This window comes from Vipera ursinii (genome assembly GCF_947247035.1).
Source record: "Vipera ursinii genome assembly, chromosome: 1".
Taxonomy (NCBI): domain Eukaryota; kingdom Metazoa; phylum Chordata; class Lepidosauria; order Squamata; family Viperidae; genus Vipera; species Vipera ursinii.
In genome coordinates, this window is record NC_139512.1 from 130,502,943 (window position 1) to 130,524,612 (window position 21,670).

A 21,670-nucleotide genomic window follows, 5' to 3' on the forward strand; every position below is an offset into this window, starting at 1 on the left:
GCCTCCAAGAAGATCATTGGATGATTTGGGGCGGGAATGGGTTCCTTTAAACCTATTGGCCGCCGCCTAGTGGCTAACCGTATAAGTAGCTGCGCAGAAGCCTCAGTTTCAGTTCTGTTCCTGTTTGCCTCAATAAAGCAATGTTCCTGTTTGCAACCTCTTGTCTTGCTTATTGCCAGCAAGGAACTCACTACACAACACTGGCGATGAAGGTGGGATCCTGCTTCTTTGAAAGAGCTGAAAGTCACTAGGGGGTGAGGCCAGCACAGCACCTGGCAGGGGCTGTGTTCCCCCCCCTTTCGGTCGGCCTAGCAAGCCACGCTAGCGACCACCCGCCTGCGGTCCAGTCCCAGGCCTACAACGAAGAAGCAGCAAGAGGCAATGTGAGACCTGAGCCACAAAGACCTTCACCATGTCGAAGGTTGGAAAGCTCGAGGAATTCAATATCACTCACCCAGAGAGATGGTCGTCCTACATTTCAAGAATAGAGAACTACCTCCACGCCAACCAAGTTACCGAAGATGGCCTGAAGGCCGCAACACTTCTGTGGGTCTGCAACATTCGACATTGCAGAGAACTTAGTCACACCAGCACAGCTGGAGTCTGTTACTTATGCAGACCTGAAGAAACGGCTCGGTGATCATTTCCAACCGAAGCTGTCGGTGATAGTGTGGAGGCATGCCTTTGAACAGTGAGTTCAACAACCCAGCGAGACGGCCACAGAATTCATTGCGGCATTGAGATAAGCTTCGCGCCTGTGCCAATTTTCGGACTTGGAAGAAAGGCTTCGAGACCGACTCAACTCATGTGATGCATCCCCTGATGGGGTGGGGGCTGTTCTAAGCCATTTGTCAAGTGATGGGACTCAAGGCCCCATTGCCTATTACTCAAGGACATTGTCCTCAACTGAGCGCAATTGTGCTTAGATTGAAAAAGAGGCCCTGGCCATTTTAGCCGGGGTGAAGAAATTCCATGATTATTTGTATGGCAGGAAGTTCACGGTCTTCACTGACCACAAGCCCTTGTTGGGGTTATTTACTACAGATAGGCAGATGCCTCAAATACTGTCCCCTCGAATGTTAAGATGGTCCATTTTTATGTCAGCCTACAGCTACAGGCTGGTTCACAAACCCGGCAAAGACATGGGCCACGCAGATGGCTTTAGCAGGTTGCCATTGCCACAGGATTTGCCTGAGTTTCCCCTCCATGTCAGGGGTGTGGCTGCATAAACTGCTGCAGACAAAATTTTAAGTAGAGTTTTGTCATGGATTCACACGGGGTGGCTTGAAAATAGCCCTGGACCAGAGTTCCAGAGCTACTTCACTCATAGACATGAGCTTTCAGCTCACAAAGTCTGCATTTTATGGGGGAGCAGGGTTATTGTCCCCAGTTCATTAAGCCACCGTGTGCTTCAGTCTCTGCATGAGGGCCATCCGGGCATAGTCCGGATGAAGACATTGGCACGGAGCTACCTATGGTGGCCAGGGTTAAATAAGGCTATTGAGGCCCAAGTACACGGGTGTTACATGTGTCAACCGTCCAAACTAGAGATGCCCCAGGCCCCTGTCCACCGATGGGAGGAGACTCATACACCATGGTCAAGGATTCACATTGACTTCGCTGGGCCCTTTCAGGGACAGCTGCTTTTGATAGTGGTCGACAGCCACTCTAAATGGTTGGAAGCAATTCCTATATATACTATGACTACTGCCAGGACCATCCGGGTGCTTAGAAAGCTTTTTGCCACACATGGGCTGCCAGACGTCGTAGTCTCGGACAACGGGGTCCAGTTCACAGCAGCAGAATTTCAGGCCTTCTTGAGGACTAACTTCATAAGGCATGCAACATCAGCTCCCTTTCAGCCCTTGACTAACGGGCAGGCCGAACACATGGTGCATACGACAGAGGAGTCACTCAAGCCCATTGTGATTGGGGATTGGCACCATAGGCTGGCTGATTTCTTGCTTTGCCAGCACACTACGCCTTGCACAGCAACAGGCAAGAGCCCAGCAGAGCTTCGCTGGGGAAGAAGGCTAATCACAAAACTGGAGAGGTTGCATCCTGACCGGGTAGCAGCAGACACCGCATGCCCAAAGGCTCCAAGGGGGTTGCAAGTGGGTGATGGGATGTGGGCCCGAAACTACGGGCATGGAAACTTGTGGGTGCCAGGTAAAATTGTCAAAACCTCGGGACCTCTTTCCTACGAGTTGGCTCTGGATGTGGGGGTGAGTTGTTCGCCACCATATTGATCAACTGCAGAAGCGTTTTGCAGAACGGCCACTAAGCGAGGACCTCATGGCAGGTCCACAACTAGAGCCGGAAACTGGCAGCCAAACAGGGCAGTTCACACGCTCTGAGGACTCAACCAGTCAGTACAACGGGGAGGTGGTTGTAGATGGACAAAGTCCATGAGTGCAACATGGGTCTCCAGAAGGGGAAAGTCAACCCGAACACAGCAGCAGCTTGGCTGACACAGCTACCTCATTGGACTTTGGTTTGGGCCGACCAGGAATGGCCAGCCAAAGGAACTCGAGTCAATCTGACTCATGTGAACCCAAGAGTCCTGGTATACCCAGCCCGGCCGGCAAGCTGGTAGACCGGAAGTTGCCTGGATCCCCCAGGCGTTCAGAACGGTCACATAGACCACCACCATATCTACAAGATTATATTCTTAAATAATGTATGTACATTCTAGGGGGAAGGGGTAATGTATTGGGATTTTACTTGAACTGTTTCACATGTCTGTTTGAATGCTGCTTAAGGTTGCTCAATTGGTGTGTTTGTGCAAGGGTCGCTGACTAACCAGACTTGCTGTCTTCAAGAAGATCACTGGATGATTTGGGGCGGGAATGGGTTCCTTTAAACTAGGGGTCTTCAAACTCGGCCCTTTTATGACTCATGGACTTCAACTCCCAGAATTCTTCAGCCAAGCACATTGTCTGAGGAATTCTGGGAGTTGAAGTCCATGAGTCATAAAAGGGCAGAGTTTGAAGACCCTTGCGTTTAAACCTATTGGCCGCCGCCTAGTGGTCAACCGTATAAGTAGCTGTGTAGAAGCCTCAGTTTCAGTTCTGTTCCTGTTTGCCTCAGTAAAGCAATATTCCTGTTTGCATCCTCTCGTCTCGTTTATTGCCAGCAAAGAACTCACTACACAACAGTATTGCTCATATGACATATTCTTTCTTGAGACTTGTAGGCTATAAGGTAGCCTACATCATTGGCAATTGTAGCACACAAATGAATATTAATCTCTCCTAATTCTCTCAACAAGCTAGCAACTCATCCCAAACCACAAGAGTAAAATGTTGCCTTACCAAAATTCATTTTTCATTTTTTTGAATATCCGTTAATGTTTCATATTTACTTCCATTTGATCAAAAGAGTAGGTGTCATTGTGTGAACTGAGTAACAATCAACTTACTGGGTTCAGACATCCCATTAAGTTAAAATTGCACGGTAAATTGGCTTAGCATATTGTGAAAACCTAGCCAGCTCTGTAGGTTTTTAACTGATAGTTTCTGACTTAATGTGATCTAGGAACTCAGCTAATTATCATTGGGCAAACAAACCATGCTTAACTTAATATTCTTTCTCTTAGATAGGTGTAATCCCCTAGTATGCATAATTAGACAGCTGAAGGTTTTCTCCCCTATTTTTTTATGACATAGCAAGCTTTCACCTAATTTCTGTGAGATGTTAGAAATGCAGTGCTGAGTCAGTTGAAGCAATCCTAATGTTAAGCTGCCATTTATTAAGAACATTCCAAAGGAATTTATGGTCCAGAAGCATCATACCATAACAAACCAAGAAAAGCAAACAGCTCCCTGTGGTATTCTTCAAATAGATAAAATAGCTACCTCCGAGTATAAATAAGGAAGGGAGTGGCAAAGAATCACAGCAAAGATCAACAGTTTTCCTCCTAAAATGTTAAGCACAGACATTACTAAGAAACGTCTGTCACTCCATTCAACTGTAGTTCATAGACTAGATTCACAGTGAAGGTGATGCATAATGAAGGAACTACAGGTAGTCCTCGCCTTAACGGCCCCAATTGCAATCCAAATTTCCATTGCTAAGCAAGACTGTTTATTAAATGAGTTGTGCCCCATTTTACAACAGCTTTTACCACAGTTTTTAAGTGAATCACTGCAATTGTTGAGTGAATTACGCCATCCTTAAGCGAATCTGGACACTGGGCAACTAACTGGCTCCGACCACACTTGCGTCATCCCACAATCACATTTTATTTTTTATAATCCCATTTATATCCCGCCCTTCTCTGAAGACTCAGGGCGGCTTACAATTTAAGCACAAACCAATGTGCTTAGCAATAGCCTTCATTCTATGTATATGCCTGCTTATTAGGGCTTTCGCCCCCCCAGCAGCATTTTTACAAAGTCAGCTTATTGTCCCCAACAATCTGGGTCCTCATTTTACCTACCTCGGAAGGATGGAAGGCTGAGTCAACCTTGAGCCTGGTGGGATGCGAACCTGCACTAATTGCAGGCAGCTGGTGTTACTTAACGAGGCATTAGCCCACTGCTCCACCAAGGCAATGATCACCATTTGTGAACTTCCTGCTGGCTATTCCCAAGAAATCCTTTCTAGCCTCACCAATGTTTTCAAATACTCCCTATAATACACATATGGGAATGGCAGAGGCGGGAAGGGATCTTTTGGAAAAGGATTTGAATGGGATTTATTTACCAGCTGTTCTCCCTCGGCTAGGTAGGAAATGGAGGTGAACAGCGCCCCCTAGAGTCGGACACGACTGGGTGGAAGAAACCTTTACGTCTATCAGGGGTGTCAAACTGCCGGCCCGCGGGCCGGACGCATCATCTGGAAGCTGCGCCCACCCCATTGCCGGCAATGGCAAAAAAGGCTCCAACACGTTGCGCGACCTCACGTGACGTCGCGAGTTTGATTTGAGTTGCCCGTTTTGTTTTGGTTTTTCACTGCCCCCGCGTCTTTAAGCAGTTGCGTGTCAGGTGAAACTTCTCTTTTGTTTTATTGAAAAGTTTTACAATACATTTTTTAAAAAGACAAAACCCCTCCCAACCCCCTCCCCTCTTCCCAACCCTCCCCAACACCTCCCTCCCTTCCCCCTCCCCCCTCCCCGACTTCCCAGAGCTCAATACAGGGTATAAATATACAAACAATCATAGTCTACCTTATGCAAACAACAATAAAATACTAAATCTATCGCACTTTAACTCTTATAAATTAACTACAAGCAATTTAAATATCACATCAATACTTATTCAAATGCTAAATGAAACTTTTTAGTCCCATATTTATTCTGGATATAATCAATCCATCTTCTCCACTCCACAATATATCTCTGTTGCGACTGGTCTTTCAAATACGCTGAGATCTTTGCCATTTCTCCAATGGCATCTGAACGTTGGGGAAATTTCTCCTGTGGCATTATTTTTATTTTATTTTTTTTTTGTACTGCTGGTGCAGAACCGGCCCCTATAAACATTCCCTTTTGAAAGATTTTGAATTGCAATGCTTAGCTCCGTGCACTTAAAATATTTTTTTATTTATTTATGTTTATTTTATTTTAATCCCATTTATATCCCGCCCTTCTCCGAAGACTCAGGGCGGCTTACAATTTAAAGCACAAAACCAATGTGCTTAGCGATATTAGTTCCTTGACCCATGATCTCTTCAGAAAAAAGTAACAGGGCGGTGTGGGGGGGGGCGCATTTCTTTATTTTCCGTTCCAATCAATCCCTCCAAAAAGTTCCTTTCTAGGGAATTTACCGCAAGGTCTTGGGGGAAAAAAAAACAGCTTAGGACTCAGGGGTCTTCAAACTTGGCCCTTTCATGACTTATAAACTTCAACTCCCAGAATTCCTCAGCCTGCATGCCTGGCTGAGGAATTCTGGGAGTTGAAGTCCACAAGTCATAAAAGGGCCAGGTTTGAAGACCCCTGGCTTAGGTGGTTCCTCTGTCCGAAGGGGAACGCTACCTGCTTTATTAATTTGCAACGTTTGGGGGCAGTAATTGTCCTTCTAAATCGCAGAATAATTCATTGCAGTGTTTGTACTTTAGAAAAGAAAAAAAAAAAGCTTCGCGATGGGTAATAGGCGTGTATTTCTCCCTGTCGCGGAATTGCACAATGTGGTTCAGAGCCCGCGTTGTTGCAAGCTCGGGCAGATAACTACCAGCTGGGGTTGTGACCGTGAATCCGCCTCTCTTGTCCGAAAGCTCCTCCTTTCGCGGGGCAGTTTTTTTTGGGGGGGGTTTATTTTTCCCCCCTTGCTCTCGGCGCGTTATTGCGGAATTAGCCGCGTAGATGACCTGGGGGCACTCCGTGGCTACTTGCTTGATTTGACATGACTGTCTCTCAGGCGGAATGAAGGAGGGGAAACAAGCTGCCTACTCCAGCACGTCTTGCCGGGGCTGGTTTCTTGCAAAGTGTTGCTGTTGCTTCCCAAGGTGCAAAGGTTAGTAGCTCCGAAACTGCGAGGATGTACTTTAAATCAAAAGGTGGGTTGGAAGAAAGGCTACTCATTGCTACTGCTAAGCTTGTAAGCCGCCCTGAGTCTTCGGAGAAGGGCGGGATATAAATGGAATAAAAATAAAAATAAATAAATAGCCAGTGAGGAAGCATGTTGCTGCCTTCCATGAGTTATTCAGGGTTTGGGGTTTTGTTCTTTTAAATTCCCCACAGAGATTTAAGGAGAAGATGGTGAGTGGATGTTGTACTTGTGACTTTTTGACTGCTTCTGAACTAATGTTGTATTTAGTAAGTGGTTCTCTGTGAATCCCCCTCAAATGGGTTTTGACTGAAGAGAAGCAGCTTACCGTAGACCTTTTACAGCTGCTTATTGAACCAGGATATGTTTTAGAACAAGATATATGATTATTAAACCATTAATTATAATTTGCATTACTATGTGTATCTGTTATTCTTTATATGTTTTATGAAGCCTGTTCCTAGAGCTAGCATGCTAAGCCAGGATCTATTTAACTATAGATGGTTGAATTGGCTACAGTTGGCTGAATTCTTACAATATGCTAAACTGATATCCAATAAATACAAGTGCACAGTTGCTCTCTAGTTGGCACAAGGCTGGAATAAGTAATATAAACAACTATAATACAAAGTACAATTAGGAGTGGAGAATAAATAGTTATTTCACAAGAAATAACTTGTTTGATCATTGTAAATGAACCTTAGAACTACAGAATCTTGAAAAAATATATTTTCCCTGCTATTTGTTTTAAAAATCTACAGATTCAAAATATTTTGGCAAAAGTTCTATATAAATAAAAGTTGAATGTCCCCTGAAGCTGAAAAGACAATCTATATAATGTAAGCTTCTCCCTTTTCTCAGTATTTCTGAAAAAAGCTGAAAGTTGGATTGTATCTGAAGCTTTATATTAATCAGATAATAAGGTATGAATGGTGTCAGGTAATTCTGTATAATGCCTGGCACGTTTCATTCCACCAAGGGCAAATAGAAGTACTGTGTCTTATTTTTTACTATTGTCACTTATGTTTATGCAGCACTTAATACAATTGGTGTCTTAATAACTTAATAAGGAAGGTGTTGCTATTAATTAATACATTCTATCCCATTTTACGTCAGCTCAACCTAGTGTTCTTGCCTGCTCTACAACTACCCTGGGAGATTGGCTAAGCTGAGAATGACTAGCCTAAAGTCACCCAGCTGACTTTCATGCCTAAGGGAGGCCTAAAACTCAGTCTCTAGGCCAGAATCTTAGCCACTACATCTATAAATGTGTGTGTATCAGTATAAAATATATACATGACAGAGCGAAACTAAAAAAGTAATAGCATAATATCAGATATGTCAAATAATCTCTAGGCCCAGTTAAATCACTGTTGGGCCAAATCTTGAAGTATCATTTGGCAGAATCTATAAGCCCCAGTTCAAAATTTGAAAATGTTTTGTAGAACTGAACCTTTATCTGCCAAGAGGAGTAAAATAGAAGAACCCTCGCTGGTATTTTAGTCAGTGGTAAAGAAATAGAGGTAGCACAAATGTCTTGGTAAAAAAGCATACAAAAATACTTATGCTAAAGTCTCAACTTATCCTACACTACAAGGACAGGTCCTCCCTAAAATAAGTGAAACTGAGAAAGGGACTGTCTGCTACCTTGCTCCAGAAAGGGAAATGGTGGGAAAGGAACAGATACTTGCAGTTAAATTGCCTAATGGCTTCTGTAAGTAAAGAAAGGCTGCTGAATGATCCAGGAATTAGCCTCTGGAATCTTCCATATAGTACACCTTGCTTGATCAGAGCTTGGCAACATTTTGGGTGGAACTTACTGTCCTGGTTGATTAATTTAACCTTTTCTTCTTAGATTTTTAATTTTTAAAATAGCCACAACACAGACTTCCATATGCCATTATGTGGGTGCAAGATATTTTAGCTGCAGCATAGGGGTCTGTGATGGACTTAACCTGATTAAATTTTACTAACAGGTTAAATACATAGAACACTTAATTGTGTTGGATTCCCAGCACGGAATTACTGGAAATTTAGGTAACCCGAGAAATGCAAGTAATCTTAAATTTTTAACAGATTTCTTTCTACCCATTATAATTCCCCCCTGCCCTCAAGGTCTGGTGTAGAAGATAGGATAGGAAATTATCCATAGTGGTAGATCAGAGAATAATTCTATCAACAATGAAGACTAACACTGTTGATAGAATTATTTCCTTCATTGTACTATCAGTGTTCTCTGATGATTTAGAAAACTCAATCAGCAGTTTGAATTAATAATTCCAGCCAATGTTCTATGGGTATCTTATAAATTCTTAGAAAATAAATGTAGAGCACTTGGGAAAGATGTATGAATAACCAATAATTTTCTAAACAATTATGATTTCTGCATTTGAAAATTACATATAATCGCAAAGTGCTGATTATCAGGTAAATTACATGTTATATTTTCATACTTTATACTGGCATAAAAATTGTTCTGGCTGGTGGTTCTGTGATGTGAATGTACAAATTATGCTTATTTTGTCCTGTACAATATAATGCCTTTTATTGAACTCTAATAGTCCGTATCAACAATCCACAATACTGTGTAGTAGCAGCATTTCTAAAATATGTACTATGGGTTCACACTAAGCCTGAATGTGCTTTGAACTGAGCATGATTCCAACTACTGTGATTTTTCAATTATAAGTGAGCCAAGCCACTTATTTCTTGATAAACAGTCCCTAACAATCTGTAGATTAGTGTACTGTTTGAACTCAGTTTCATAGTTTTCTGAGTGTGCTTAAAACACTTGTCATTAGTGTAAATCTTTGAGCACAGGGAAAAATGATTTTTTAGGATTCAGTTTACAGAAAGGAAAATCAAATTAAGATATTGTAAACCTATTTCATAATCTGTATTTGTTGTGTAAGTTACAAATATATATATATATTAAGGGTTATAGGAAATGGGCACCTTGTCTCTTGGGGGAAAAAGTGGTGACTTTTAGATAATTCTGTTCTTTAGTCTCATGATTTTTCTCTTTTTCCCATTTCTAACACAATCTATTTCATTCTTCACAAGAAATACTAAGCAACAAGATATGTTCCTTTGTCACCCTGGTGATTATACAAATTCAGATTCCAGTATTGTAGAAAACTAAATGACATGGTTTCAGTATATGTTAGCCTTCCTAGGTAGATCAGGAAGGAAACATTTTGGAATCCATTGATGGTATTTCTGTGCAGCAGTAGTAGTATTCAGCCAGTAGATGGCAGTATTAATAAATTTGGGTCTGTGGCAGTGGCCTCCAACGTTTTGGGCACCAGGGACCAGTTCCATGGAGAGAGGTTTTTCCCGCAGACCAGAGTGGGGTGTGGTTTCATGTACTGCCTGCATACCACTGATGGGGCTTTCCTTGTTTACGTGGACCAGTTTTTGGCATACTGCGGCCTGGTGCTGGTCCACAGACCTGATCTATGGTATATAATCTATGCTCTTTTGTTTTGAGTAGAGTTTCCTATTTCTTATTACAGTTATATAGTAGAGCAGTAAAGCACATGTTGACTGTGCTCCTTGTTTCCTTCTCTGTGCTGCTATACTGTACATAAATAGAATTTCTAAAAAAACATGACCAAATAAGTTAATTCTACTTTAAAGGCTACATTAACAGAATCTTGCAAATCTAAATGTACAAATCTCCCATGTCTCCTTTACAAACTGACGATATTCCCTTCTAAGCCTCTCACCCAAACCATTAGGCACCTGTGGCCTCTGTCCTGTCTTATCTGGTTGTTCCCTAGGCAGCATTTCTTTGCCCCATCTCTCAAGGTCTTTTTCGCATACAGTGTGTTACATGTTACATTTATTATAAATGCTATTATACTGGAATATTATCACGTGTTCTACCTATTACATACATACATTATAAAAAGTACATGTTAGATTCAGTCATTGCAAGAAGATCACACACTAAGATTTTATTTGGGGAAAAGCATAGCATATTTTACATATCTACAGTTTAATACAATTAAACTCTTGGGATATCTTTAATACATGAATCTTGGCATTATGATAGATTGATATGTATTACTGGACCTGGATGCCTTACGTACAGTCACCCATGCACTTGTGACCTCTCGCCTTGACTACTGTAATGCTCTCTACATGGGGCTGCCCTTGAGAGCCACTCGGAAGCTTCAACTGGTGCAGAGTGCAGCTGCACGAACACTTTTGGGGGCCTCCCGATACTCCCATATCACACCTCTCCTCCGTGAGCTGCACTGGCTTCCAGTTGCCTTCCGAGTGAAATTCAAGGTGCTAATGATGACATACAAAGCCCTACATGGCATGGGTCCGGATTACCTACGGGAGCACCTTCTGCCAACGTCAACACCCCTCCGTCCTGTGCGCTCCCACAGAGAGGGCCTCCTCAGGGTGCCACCGGTCAAAGAATGCCGGCTGGTGGCCCCCAGGGGGAGGCCATTCTCAGTGGGTGCGCCAACCCTCTGGAACTGCTTGCCTACCGAAATCCGGATGGCCCCCGACCTTCGCACCTTCCGGCGCGACTTAAAAACTTACTTGTTCCAGCAGTCCGGCCTGGCCTGATAGCTCTTGGGGCTTCATTTGTTTTTACCATTGTTTAATTGTATACCTACCTTGCTCTGTACACCGCCCGAGTCCCTCGGGAGAAGGGCGGTATATAAAAACAAATAAATAAAATAAATAAATAAATACTATGTTGCAAAGTGGGAAAGATTGATGTATGTATGAAAATTGGGAAAGACACAATGTGAAATGTAGCTTAAAATAGAGAATAATTTCTAGGAGTTAGTGTGTAGGAGTGTGTATATAATTTCTGTATCCTTATGTACTTGTTCAGAATCAGAAATGTGCAGCATGTCCCAAAGATAATTCACTAGAATATATTTGGTTTGTTTTCCTACAAATCAGTCCATTCATATGTTGGACAAAATCACCAGGCAATTTCAGATTTATATAAGAGTCACATTGAGTTGTGTGGCCTTATAAATGTAATAAATAGAATCTCTTAAGCTTCAGAGGCTATTTTATAAATCTAGATACACTTTTCATTATTTTTACTGAAGTGAAAGATAGAAGACACTTTGGTTTGGGTTAACATTTGGAATGGAGGGGAAAACCCAGGCAATATAAGAAATGAACAAATCAATTACACAGATTACAGGTGTTTAATTTGAAGGCAGGCTGAGTGTAATAGTTTTTTAGATTTAGATTTTATTAGATTTATATACCGCCCTTTCCCGAAGGACTCAGGGCGGTTTACAGGGCATTTTGGTTTCTCATCTGTCAGGAATGCTCAGGAGTTTCCCGTAATATGTGTGTGTAGATGTAATGAACATAACTAGAGTTATTTTAGGTATAAAATATAATTATGTTTTGAGATTACTTGAAGTCTGTGTAGTTTTTGTAGCTCCTCCAACTCCCCCGTAACCTTGTCCCTGAAAATGTAGACTGATCAGTGGTGCTGTGCTATGGCCGACAGAGTGCTTCTCATTATGTGGAATGACACTTTCAAAGAATTTAAATCAAGCCAGAGTTAATATGAAAACAAACTTCTTAAAAAATGATGGAACTTTAGCTTGCTTATTCTCTGTAGATTACTGATTGATTGCTTTATTTTTTCTAAAGCAAATTTCCAAAATGAGAGTTATATAATGTAAAAGTTTCAAATGTTAGCATGAATTCTGCCTGTCTACATATAAGTCTGTGTTCAGTTTGACATGATAACTTGGCATACTGCTTTTCTATACATACATGCACAGACAGACACATACCTTTCATATGAACCCTATTTAAATGTCATCTGCTACTGCTCTTGTTCTAAATTAAACCTGAGAATATATTTTACCCTTCCATTTATTCCTAAGTAAGTCTGAAAACGGAGGTGTATAATCAAGCTATGGAACTTGTAACATCTTGTGGCTAGTTGTAGATGGACACGCTTTTAACCCTATCCCTCCATCTACACTATGGAGCAATTCTGTTTTTTAATCCCTCAGAAAAAAAATGAAAATGTTCACAAATAGAAGACAGTAACATCTGCATCCCCCATAAAATACTATGAAAGAGGCAGGATTATAGGGTATCTAGCTATTAGAAAATATATCTGGTTTTTTTCTTTTCTTTCATAGGCTGTTGAGAAATGCTCTTGAGTTGGGAAACTCAACAGTTCTGGGAACAGCAGGAGGAGAGCTTAATACTTTGCTCAATTACATAATATCTCCAACCTAAAGTGGCAAGTGTTAAAATTATTATTAGCTCAGTTAGTATTAAATGAAATGTGCAGTTGTGTACACTTTGGACAGGGCTTTCTTCTAGTATCTATGATTAGGTCTACAAATGTAACTTAGTTTCAAAGGGCAAAATATAAATGGGAGGGGTGACCTCTGTTGGACACACTTTAAAAGGAGTTGCATCTTACCTGGTCTCACAAGGCTGCTTTCCCACTAGAGTGCAATCCAGAGAAAGGATTATTTAGTTTTAGGTGTTCCCAAAAAGTGTTAGGCATCCTCCAAATCACATTTTTTCACTTTAAATTTGGATTGCCACATTGCCATACTACATATGGAACTTGGTTTAACCTTAGAAGCGGCTGTGCAGATGACAAAGTACTAGAGGTGTGCAAAACATTTTGACCTTGAAGTTCTTTGACATCATTTTTTCCCCTTTAGTTTTCCTGCAGGTGTAGGATCATTACTGTTTCAAAATGTTCTGGCCATTAAACAGGTGTCATTTGGATTTTTGTTTCTAGATCTGAACAAAATATGCCATCCTGTCCTGAACATGAAACAGATTTTTGCTGATTCAGAGCATTGTTCTGAATGTTCTGATCATTCCCAACAATTGACTGTTTGTGGCCTGTGATTGATTTGGGCTTTTCCCCACCTTAGCTAACACAGCATCAAGGACTTGTCATATTGTATTGCTACTGGTTTAAATAGAATTGAGAAAATTTGAGTTTGGGTCAATGGCTAGATGGCTTATACATGTATTGTGTTGCGCTTTATTTTGTAGATAGTGCAAAGGTATGTGCGTGTATGCTTAATTGTGCTTCATGTATAAAACATTGTTAATGCTTTGGAAGCTGTGCACTCTGTTAACTTGGTTAATTTGCTAAGCTTTGCTATACATGTACATACTCATGTCCTGTTGATTCATGTATTTAAAAATATTTAATATTTGATATATGAACTCTTATGTCTCTTCATAATGTGAATTATATTCATGCAATAAATATGCATGGGAAGACATTTTTTTTTTGCCAGACTGCAGCCTTCTGATATATCCAGGTACAAACATTAGCAAAGAACATCACAGTTGCTTGTATCGGGCAGGTTGTGAAAAAAAAAAAGGCCTACTAAATCTAGAACTGAAAAGTTGGCCGAACAAATTATTGAGACAAGCAAACAAAAACCGATCAGAATGTTTTGTTAAAAACCTTGTAAAGGAATGTTAAACAAACAGAGTGTACATGCACTATGTTTGTGCTTTCACGTCAATGCTGATTCCTGGCGATTGCCTGGACAAGTCCCTCTAGTTTTCATGGCAAGATTTCAGAAGTACTTTGTCATTGCCTCCTTCCTAGGGCTAAGAGAATATGATTGGCCCAAGGTCACCCAGCTGGCTTCATGCCTAAGGCAGGACTAGAACTCAGTGTCTCCCAGTTTCTAGCCTACAGCCCTAACCAGTACACTTAATTGACTCACCATACAGGGACTAGAGATTGAATTATTCTGTCAGTTAAGATTTATTAAGAAAACTTAGTAATGACTAGTTAGTTTTGCACAATTTCTACCTTTAATGATGCCCCTCCATTTAACAGCCATTGTTGAGTCAAAAACTTAAAGCATTTTATACAAGATTAAATCTAGTGGAAAGACACACACTAACGCCAAATTTCCCAAAGGAAGTTACTGTAGATCTGGGTTTATTAACTAGGATGTAATATTTTGTCTGTGACAATGATCTCACCAAATAGCTAGAGTTTTTGGTAAGAGCTCAGCTTATTTATCTGTGTTTTAATCCCATCTTGATTATTTTTATAAATAACTCAAGGTAGCAAACATACCCAATATTCATTCCTCATCCTATTTTCCCCCACGACAACAACCCTGTGAGATGAATTGGGCTGAGACAGAGGGGACTGGCCCAAAGTCACCTAGCTGGCTTTCATGCCTAAGGCAGGACTTGAAGTCACAGTCTCCAGATATCTAGCCCTGTGCCTTAACCACTAGACCAACTGGCCTTTCCAAGTTAATTGTTTTAAACACCTTTAACCCTTCCACTTTTAACCCTTAATTGCTTGACAATAATAAACAATAATAAAATAAACAATAATAAAATCTTCATTGAGATATAATGAGGAATGTATAGGTAATACCCTAGAATTCATATGAAAAGAATTCACTGTTTACAGGAAAATAAAAACTTAGTTACATTTTTAGCAGTCCCAATATCTATAAGGTAGCCCTCAACTTATATTTAACCACCTTCTGGAATTACCGTACCTCAGAAATGGTACTTTATGGCCTGTAAAGCACTTCGGGCCATTGCAAAATGTTGTACCACCATCCCCACTGTCATGTGATTGTGATCTGGGCGCTTGGCAACCTGTTTGGACTTGTGATCACTTGCCAAGTGCCTCACAATCACACCATCTCCATTTGTAATCTTCCCTGCTGGTTTCCCCAGAAAGTCAATGGGGAAGATGTTAGGGAAGGTTACCAGCTGCTATCATCTGCCAAGAGAACTCCCTCTCATCTTTGGGAGCTGGCTGAAAGAGCTGCCCGCAGAGGGGAGCTGAACTCTTTGCGCTCAGTTCCTGCAATCTGCATGGAGGGGAGCTGAAATCCGTACCTTAAAGACAGGGTGGAGGTGAAAGAGCCTTGGTGGAGCAGTGAGCTAATGCCTCCTTAAGTAACACCAGCTGCCTGCAATTAGCGCAGGTTCGCATCCCACCAGGCTCAAGGTTGACTCAGCCTTCCATCCTTCCCAGGTAGGTAAAATGAGGACCCAGATTGTTGGGGGCAATAAGCTGACTTTGTAATAATGCCGCTGGGGGGGGCAAAGCCCTAATAAGCAGGCATATACATAGAATGAAGGCTACTGCTAAGCTTGTAAGCCGCCCTGAGTCTTCGGAGAAGGGCGGGATATAAATGGAATTTAAATAAATAAATAAAATAAAATAAAATAAATAAATAAATAAATAAATAAATAAATAAATAAATAAATAAATAAATAAATGTAATGGGAATAAAGTAGCTATACCCATCCCTAGGCCCACCAATTTCTCCCTTCTTGTTGTGTTTCTTGATGCATCTTTGTTTCTAATTAGTCTAATTAAAATAAAGATGAGGAATTTGCATGCTTGCCAAGCCCTCTGAAAACTGAACAGACTTGGGCCATATGTGAGAGTGGAGGACAGGGAAGAAGTAAGAACAAGCACACAAAAAAACAGGTTGGATCAAGTATGGGGCTGCAAAGAAAAGCACTGTAGGGGGAAAAAAAAGTCAGTACCCTCCTTATGAGAGAGGCAGTTGGGCAGTGATCCAGATTTTTAGCAACTGTTTTTAATCCCCCATCTTTGGCTCCCCTGGTCACATGACCCAGCATGGAAGATAAACAGCTTGCCCAGCTGCACACATACATGAGACACAAGGTGAAACATACCCATATAGAGGCGCAAGACACTACTTCATTGCACAGAAGATATTTCATATGCTTCCTAGGGCTGCTGTTGGTAAAAGGAGTTAGAAATAATTTCAGAAGCTATGCTCTATACGGCTTCTCATCCTTGTTCTTCTGTTAAATGAGTAATAATATTATGAAGGGAAAAATATTCCCCAGTTAACTATTGTGATAATGCACACAGTATGTTCTCAGAGTTCCCAGCGTACTCTCTGACCCCAAAAGAGGATTGCTAACTTATTCTACAGTTAATGCTTTCCTGGTAGCAGCTGTATGTTTACAGCATACTATCCTGCACACGTAGTTACTTTAACCTTTTCTTAAACAGGAGCAGCTTTTGCACACATAATAAGAAACTGATAGGAAATCTGCACTGAAAACTCAATGTTTGTGGTAATTGGCATATAACTATTACTACAGAGTCTGCATTGTTAATGTTCAGGATCAGTGGTGTGAAATAGATGTCTTAGTTTTCATTAAGGTAAATCATTTGTCTGTTTACAGTATAACATCTATAAAATCATTTCATTGAAGAAGAAAAAAAACTTCTGTTATCCTAAAATTTTCCATAGTGAACCACAGACATTGTATTTACCACAAAGGAAGACTACAAAGTTAAGACTAAGAAGAGTAAGAAATAAACCTGTACACATATATGCAAAATCTTGTGTAGTCACCAGCTTTTCTAACTGTCAGCCAAGCTGACCCTCCCTGGTAAACACAGTGCTGGAAATTTCCCCCTCAGTATGGAAATATAAGAAGCTAGCAAATTATTTTATTTTTCTTTTCTGTAAAATGAGGCAGTGGAGTATAGGGCAGTGCTTACTTGAGGTTTTTTTTTATTCCTTGTTCCCTGCATTTCAGGGTAAAGTCTGCCTTGAGTCGAGCTGATGCCTACCTGAACATATCCATGCCGTTTTCTTACCAACAAAATCAAAGTGGTTTACCATTACCTTCTCCTGGAAGTACTTCATTGTCTAGTCTCCATTTCAAGGATTTCCTGGTGATCTGTCCAAGTACAAATCAGTTCTGACCTTATTTAGATTGTCTAGGTATTTTCACCTACTATGACAGAATATATCTACTGAATGTTACAATGATGAAAACATGGAAAGTATTGTTAAAAACACACTTCATGAGCAGGAGGAGAGCTTCTGTTGGTGTTACTGTGGTAATTAAGAGCCAGAGTTTCTCAGGACAGAGATATCAATTATGTCAATAGCCATCAGTTGCCCATCATCAAAATCGAAGCCCACAGTACACAGCACATTTTCTGGAGAGCCCATTTTCAATTATTGGACATAAAACTATACCTGTTCTTGGCCCATCATCCACAGTTAATGAGAATCGTGAGAAGATAAACGTCGTCATAGAACACTCTCTGATGTTGTATTCATTGCTAGCAACACAGTTGAACAGACATTTCACCCTGAGTATGTGTAATAATTTAGTCCAGCCTTCACCTAGTTGTCATTCTCTGAGGCCACACCAAGTCTTGTAGGCCTTGCCTGCTCTAGAAGCTTCCCTATTCCTCCAGGAAATTTAGTCAACTTAACATCTCTTTAAGGAACTGCTAGACCACATCGGCCCCCTACAACTGCTCTACTGATTGTCGTCATCAGGAACATCCTCTATCATTGTTGGAAGATTAGATCTGGGTTTTTTACAGATTTCTTCCCTCTTCGTGTACATCTGAGATGCTGGATGCCAAGGTTATTGGACTATTTCCTATGACAACTCATATCCTGTGGCTTTTCAACTTGCAGCTTTTTACTACATTAATGATGCCCCAAGGATAGAGGTGAAATTGACCTTCACAGCTTAGTTGAGTTGAGTGTTTGTGAACTATTATTGTCTTTGTTAGCCTAATTATTGAGGTGAGAACTTGAAATGTTGGGAAAAAAATACATGGGACCAGCTACCATCGTATGTTACTTAGCAGTCACATAGGTCGGAAATGGAGATGCAGTTACAAGGACACTGCCTGCGGACAGTACCAAGATAATATATTGTCAGAGTAAATCTAATCTGAAATGATCAGTTAAAAACTTGCATAATTTGTTTGCTGACAATACTAAACTGTACCAGGGAAAAATAAATTCAAAGGGCAATTGAACCATTGTTTTGATTTAAGAATGTTGAAAATATTTCCAGATTCTAATATAAAATCAAGCACTCCCAATAAAGCTAAGGATTCTTCAAATCCCAAGATGCTGTAGCAGAACACTGTGTGTGTGCGTGTGCAATAAAGGTCTGCTTGCTATTTTGAGGCCTCATGGAACTGGTTATTTTGTTTAAGCAGTTGAACCACCCCAGGTTATTATGATGGAGCTATGAAACTTTTTTCACTTCAGGGCCTGTATTTCATCTAAGGAAAGCACATGCCAAAAAAAAATCATTTAATTTTTCCCTGAACACCAAGATTGATTCAGACTTAGTTAGTTAAATATAGTTAAAATGTTTACTGTCCTACAAGCTTAATATTTTTCCCTATTTGTCTTACCTCTGACCTAACAATTTTTGGAGAAATATCGGTGGTATTTTAAACTTTGGTGGATCACAGGCAATGTATGCATGGAATATGAAATAATTACAGGATAAAGAGGTTTTCCAAACTGTCTGAAAAAAGTCAAAAAGCACAAGCACGTCAGTATTAATAGTATTCTCCAGCAGCTCAATTGAGAATTAGGCCTTAGTAATCTTGTATCTTTTATGTTTTCCAATATAAGTAATCTTGTATGTTTTCCAATGGAATTTCAAATGGTGTCTTAGGACAAGAAAAATTTAATTTAAATTGCTTAATGAAAAATCCCATTAGTAAAGATTATAGGTGAAACAAGTAATTCTGTCTTTCTCAGATAATGTATTAACTATGTATTCACCCTAGTTATGTTATCCAAGATGAAGATACTTATTATATAAAGTATGCCCAACTTACTTCCCTACTATAACCTTATTTTCTACTTTCGACCTGAATTCTAACACAAAAATGTAAATACGTATTCAAATGGACTGCTTTTAAACTTTGCATGGCAGGGAATTTGTGCTAAAGATTAAAAGCTTTGAACAAGTTTGTCTTGTTTCCATATGCTTCCTGAATGATAACTATGAGGAAACAACTGAAAATATTAAGATGTACTGTCTAATGAAATCCTTTCTTAGCAACTAATATTATAGTATTTACTGCTCAAATACAGAACTTACATGTGTTTCTGTGTCAGGTACAATGTAAGTTTTTAAAAAATGTTAAGGGAAGAATTGTCAAGCCCACTACTGAGAGAGAACCAGGAAAGGTATGATGAAGATTTTAGCCTATTTTATGCTAAAGTTAACTATGGAAGAATAAATTGTTTTGCCAAATCAATTTGGATATATCTTTCTGCCACTGTTTGATCAAATCAGTATATTCTGAAAAGAAACAACATTACAGGTCGTACACTCATCTTAATAACTGAAATTCTTCCCATTAGTCACAAATATTACTTTTTCTCTACTAAGTCCAACTTTATCTCATTTCATGTTATAATTATTTTTATATAACTTTGTTTATTAATAAAAGTAAACATTATGGTTGGTGTGTGAACCAGATCTATATAACATTTTCTTTGATCATCCATTCCCAAATTAAGGTTGTGACAGCATTCTGGGGTCAAAAAAAAATTCTCTGATAAGCTTTCCATAACTGTAACCATTTTTGGGTACTCTCAGTTCCATAGGTATATACGGTAATTCTATGTATAAAGAACATCTGTGAAAAAGCAAACCATTACAATCAATGATTAACTCCAACTCTCATAATACTTTCAAAGTTGTAATATTATTTTGGAGTAATTTAAGGAGGAGCTGCATGCTAATCTAGTTTGTGATTCATTTTAGGCGGGGTTGTTTCAATAAAATGTTACACTTCGACAATGTAGCAATTTATTATGATGATTTCAATCCAGCTATTGAGATAATTGTTAGCCTTTTTTTAATGACTAAAGTTGACCATGTAGCTTCAGATCATATAATGATAAAAAATTGATAAATCCAATTGTAAATATATGTTTCAACTATATTGAATGGTCCTAATATAGGCAGGTGTCAATTCTTATGGATCATGGGTGTCAAACTCAATCATGTCACATGACGTATCGTGACATTTTTTGCCTTTGCAGAGCCGGTGTGGGTGTGGCCTGCGTGTGACACATCCGGCTCGCAGGCCACTGGTTTGACACCCCTGATATGGATATTGAATCCCATGAAATGGTCATGTATTTGAAATCACACTATTCTAAGTGATACGACTGTGGAAAATACAATAATTGATTCCTGTTCAACCGAAATAGGCAATGAAAATTTGTAAACATAAATGTTATATGTATGTTAATGAAATATGACAGTAGAAGGACAAAAGGAAAATACTTATAATTTAACTTTATGGTTAACAAAGTCACAGAGTAGTTTTGGAAAGCAAAATAAAAACAAACAATATATACTCTAGATTCAGGCATCCAGGATCTCATCTTATTTTACTATTGCTACAACCATGTTATTAATGTTCAATTATATCAATTTTTGTTTTAATGCAACAACAAACTTCTTTTTTAACATGTTATAGTATTGTTTATTTCTGATGGAATCTTGTTTTTCTCTATTTTGCATCCACAAAGATTAGCGGTGTCTAAAACCTCAATGGTCCATGCAGCTAGACAACTGTGCAAGAGTTAGCCTCACATTAACTGAATTTTTAGTGCGTTAAATGTGACCTGTTATCAATTTATAATTCACATTAAATCAAATATCATGTTATTTTAGCTCACACTAAGCGTGACCCATCTGTAGTAATTCTTGTCATACGTATATTAGAACAATTCTTCCTAGCAATCCTAGCTATTTAGACCATTTTTTATGATTGCTTCACCTAATGATTGCTCAACAGGTCATAATGAAATTCATTGACATTATTAGACTAAATTTTAAATAAATAAGTTCATTAAACATCCTGCATCAAATATGCATGATGATATGGTTGAGCTCGCACATTGCACTAAGCCAAAATATGGTTTATTTGATATAGACTTGAAATGCTGTATAAATCCAGTCTTTGTGATTTGTAAAATCACTATGTGGATTAACACAATATATGAAGTCAGTCTGTGACTAAGGAGGGATTGGATAATGGTTACAAGAAGTGATAAGAGTAGGTAGGTGTTAAATGGTAAAGTGAGAGAATGCAATTTTTCAGCTATTAAAATATTTATAAGCATCTTTTTTTCCTCATTTTCAGTTTATTAGTAATGTAACAGTACGGGGGAAAGGAAAACAATAAAGAAAAATTGCTTTAACAAAAACAATGCAAGCTGAGACAATATTAAAGTCATTAAATGAATTCAAATAAGATTGGCCAAGCGATTGTTAGTGTCAAACTGCTGGCCCACGGGCTGGATTTGTCATACCAAAACCGCGCCCACCCCATTGCCGGCAATGGGAAA

At 39.6% G+C, this 21,670-nt stretch overlaps 1 protein-coding gene across 8 annotated transcripts in view; it reads left to right on the forward strand.

Annotated features, from left to right (window-relative positions):
* KALRN (kalirin RhoGEF kinase) overlaps window positions 1-21,670 on the forward strand; it is a gene marked incomplete at its 5' end in the record, with an annotated part of 580,305 nt that overhangs the window by 480,724 nt on the left and 77,911 nt on the right. Inside the window, one exon of one of the 8 annotated variants that reach the window (XM_083356481.1) lies at window positions 6,217-6,455. The exons of 4 other annotated variants lie outside the window; for them this stretch is intronic. In XM_083356481.1, the coding sequence (XP_083212607.1) occupies window positions 6,365-6,455 (91 nt within the window). Of the gene's footprint in view, window positions 1-6,216; window positions 6,456-21,670 lie in introns of those variants that run through there. 3 more of the 8 variants (XM_083356482.1, XM_083356484.1, XM_083356483.1) reach the window with 3 other exon arrangements.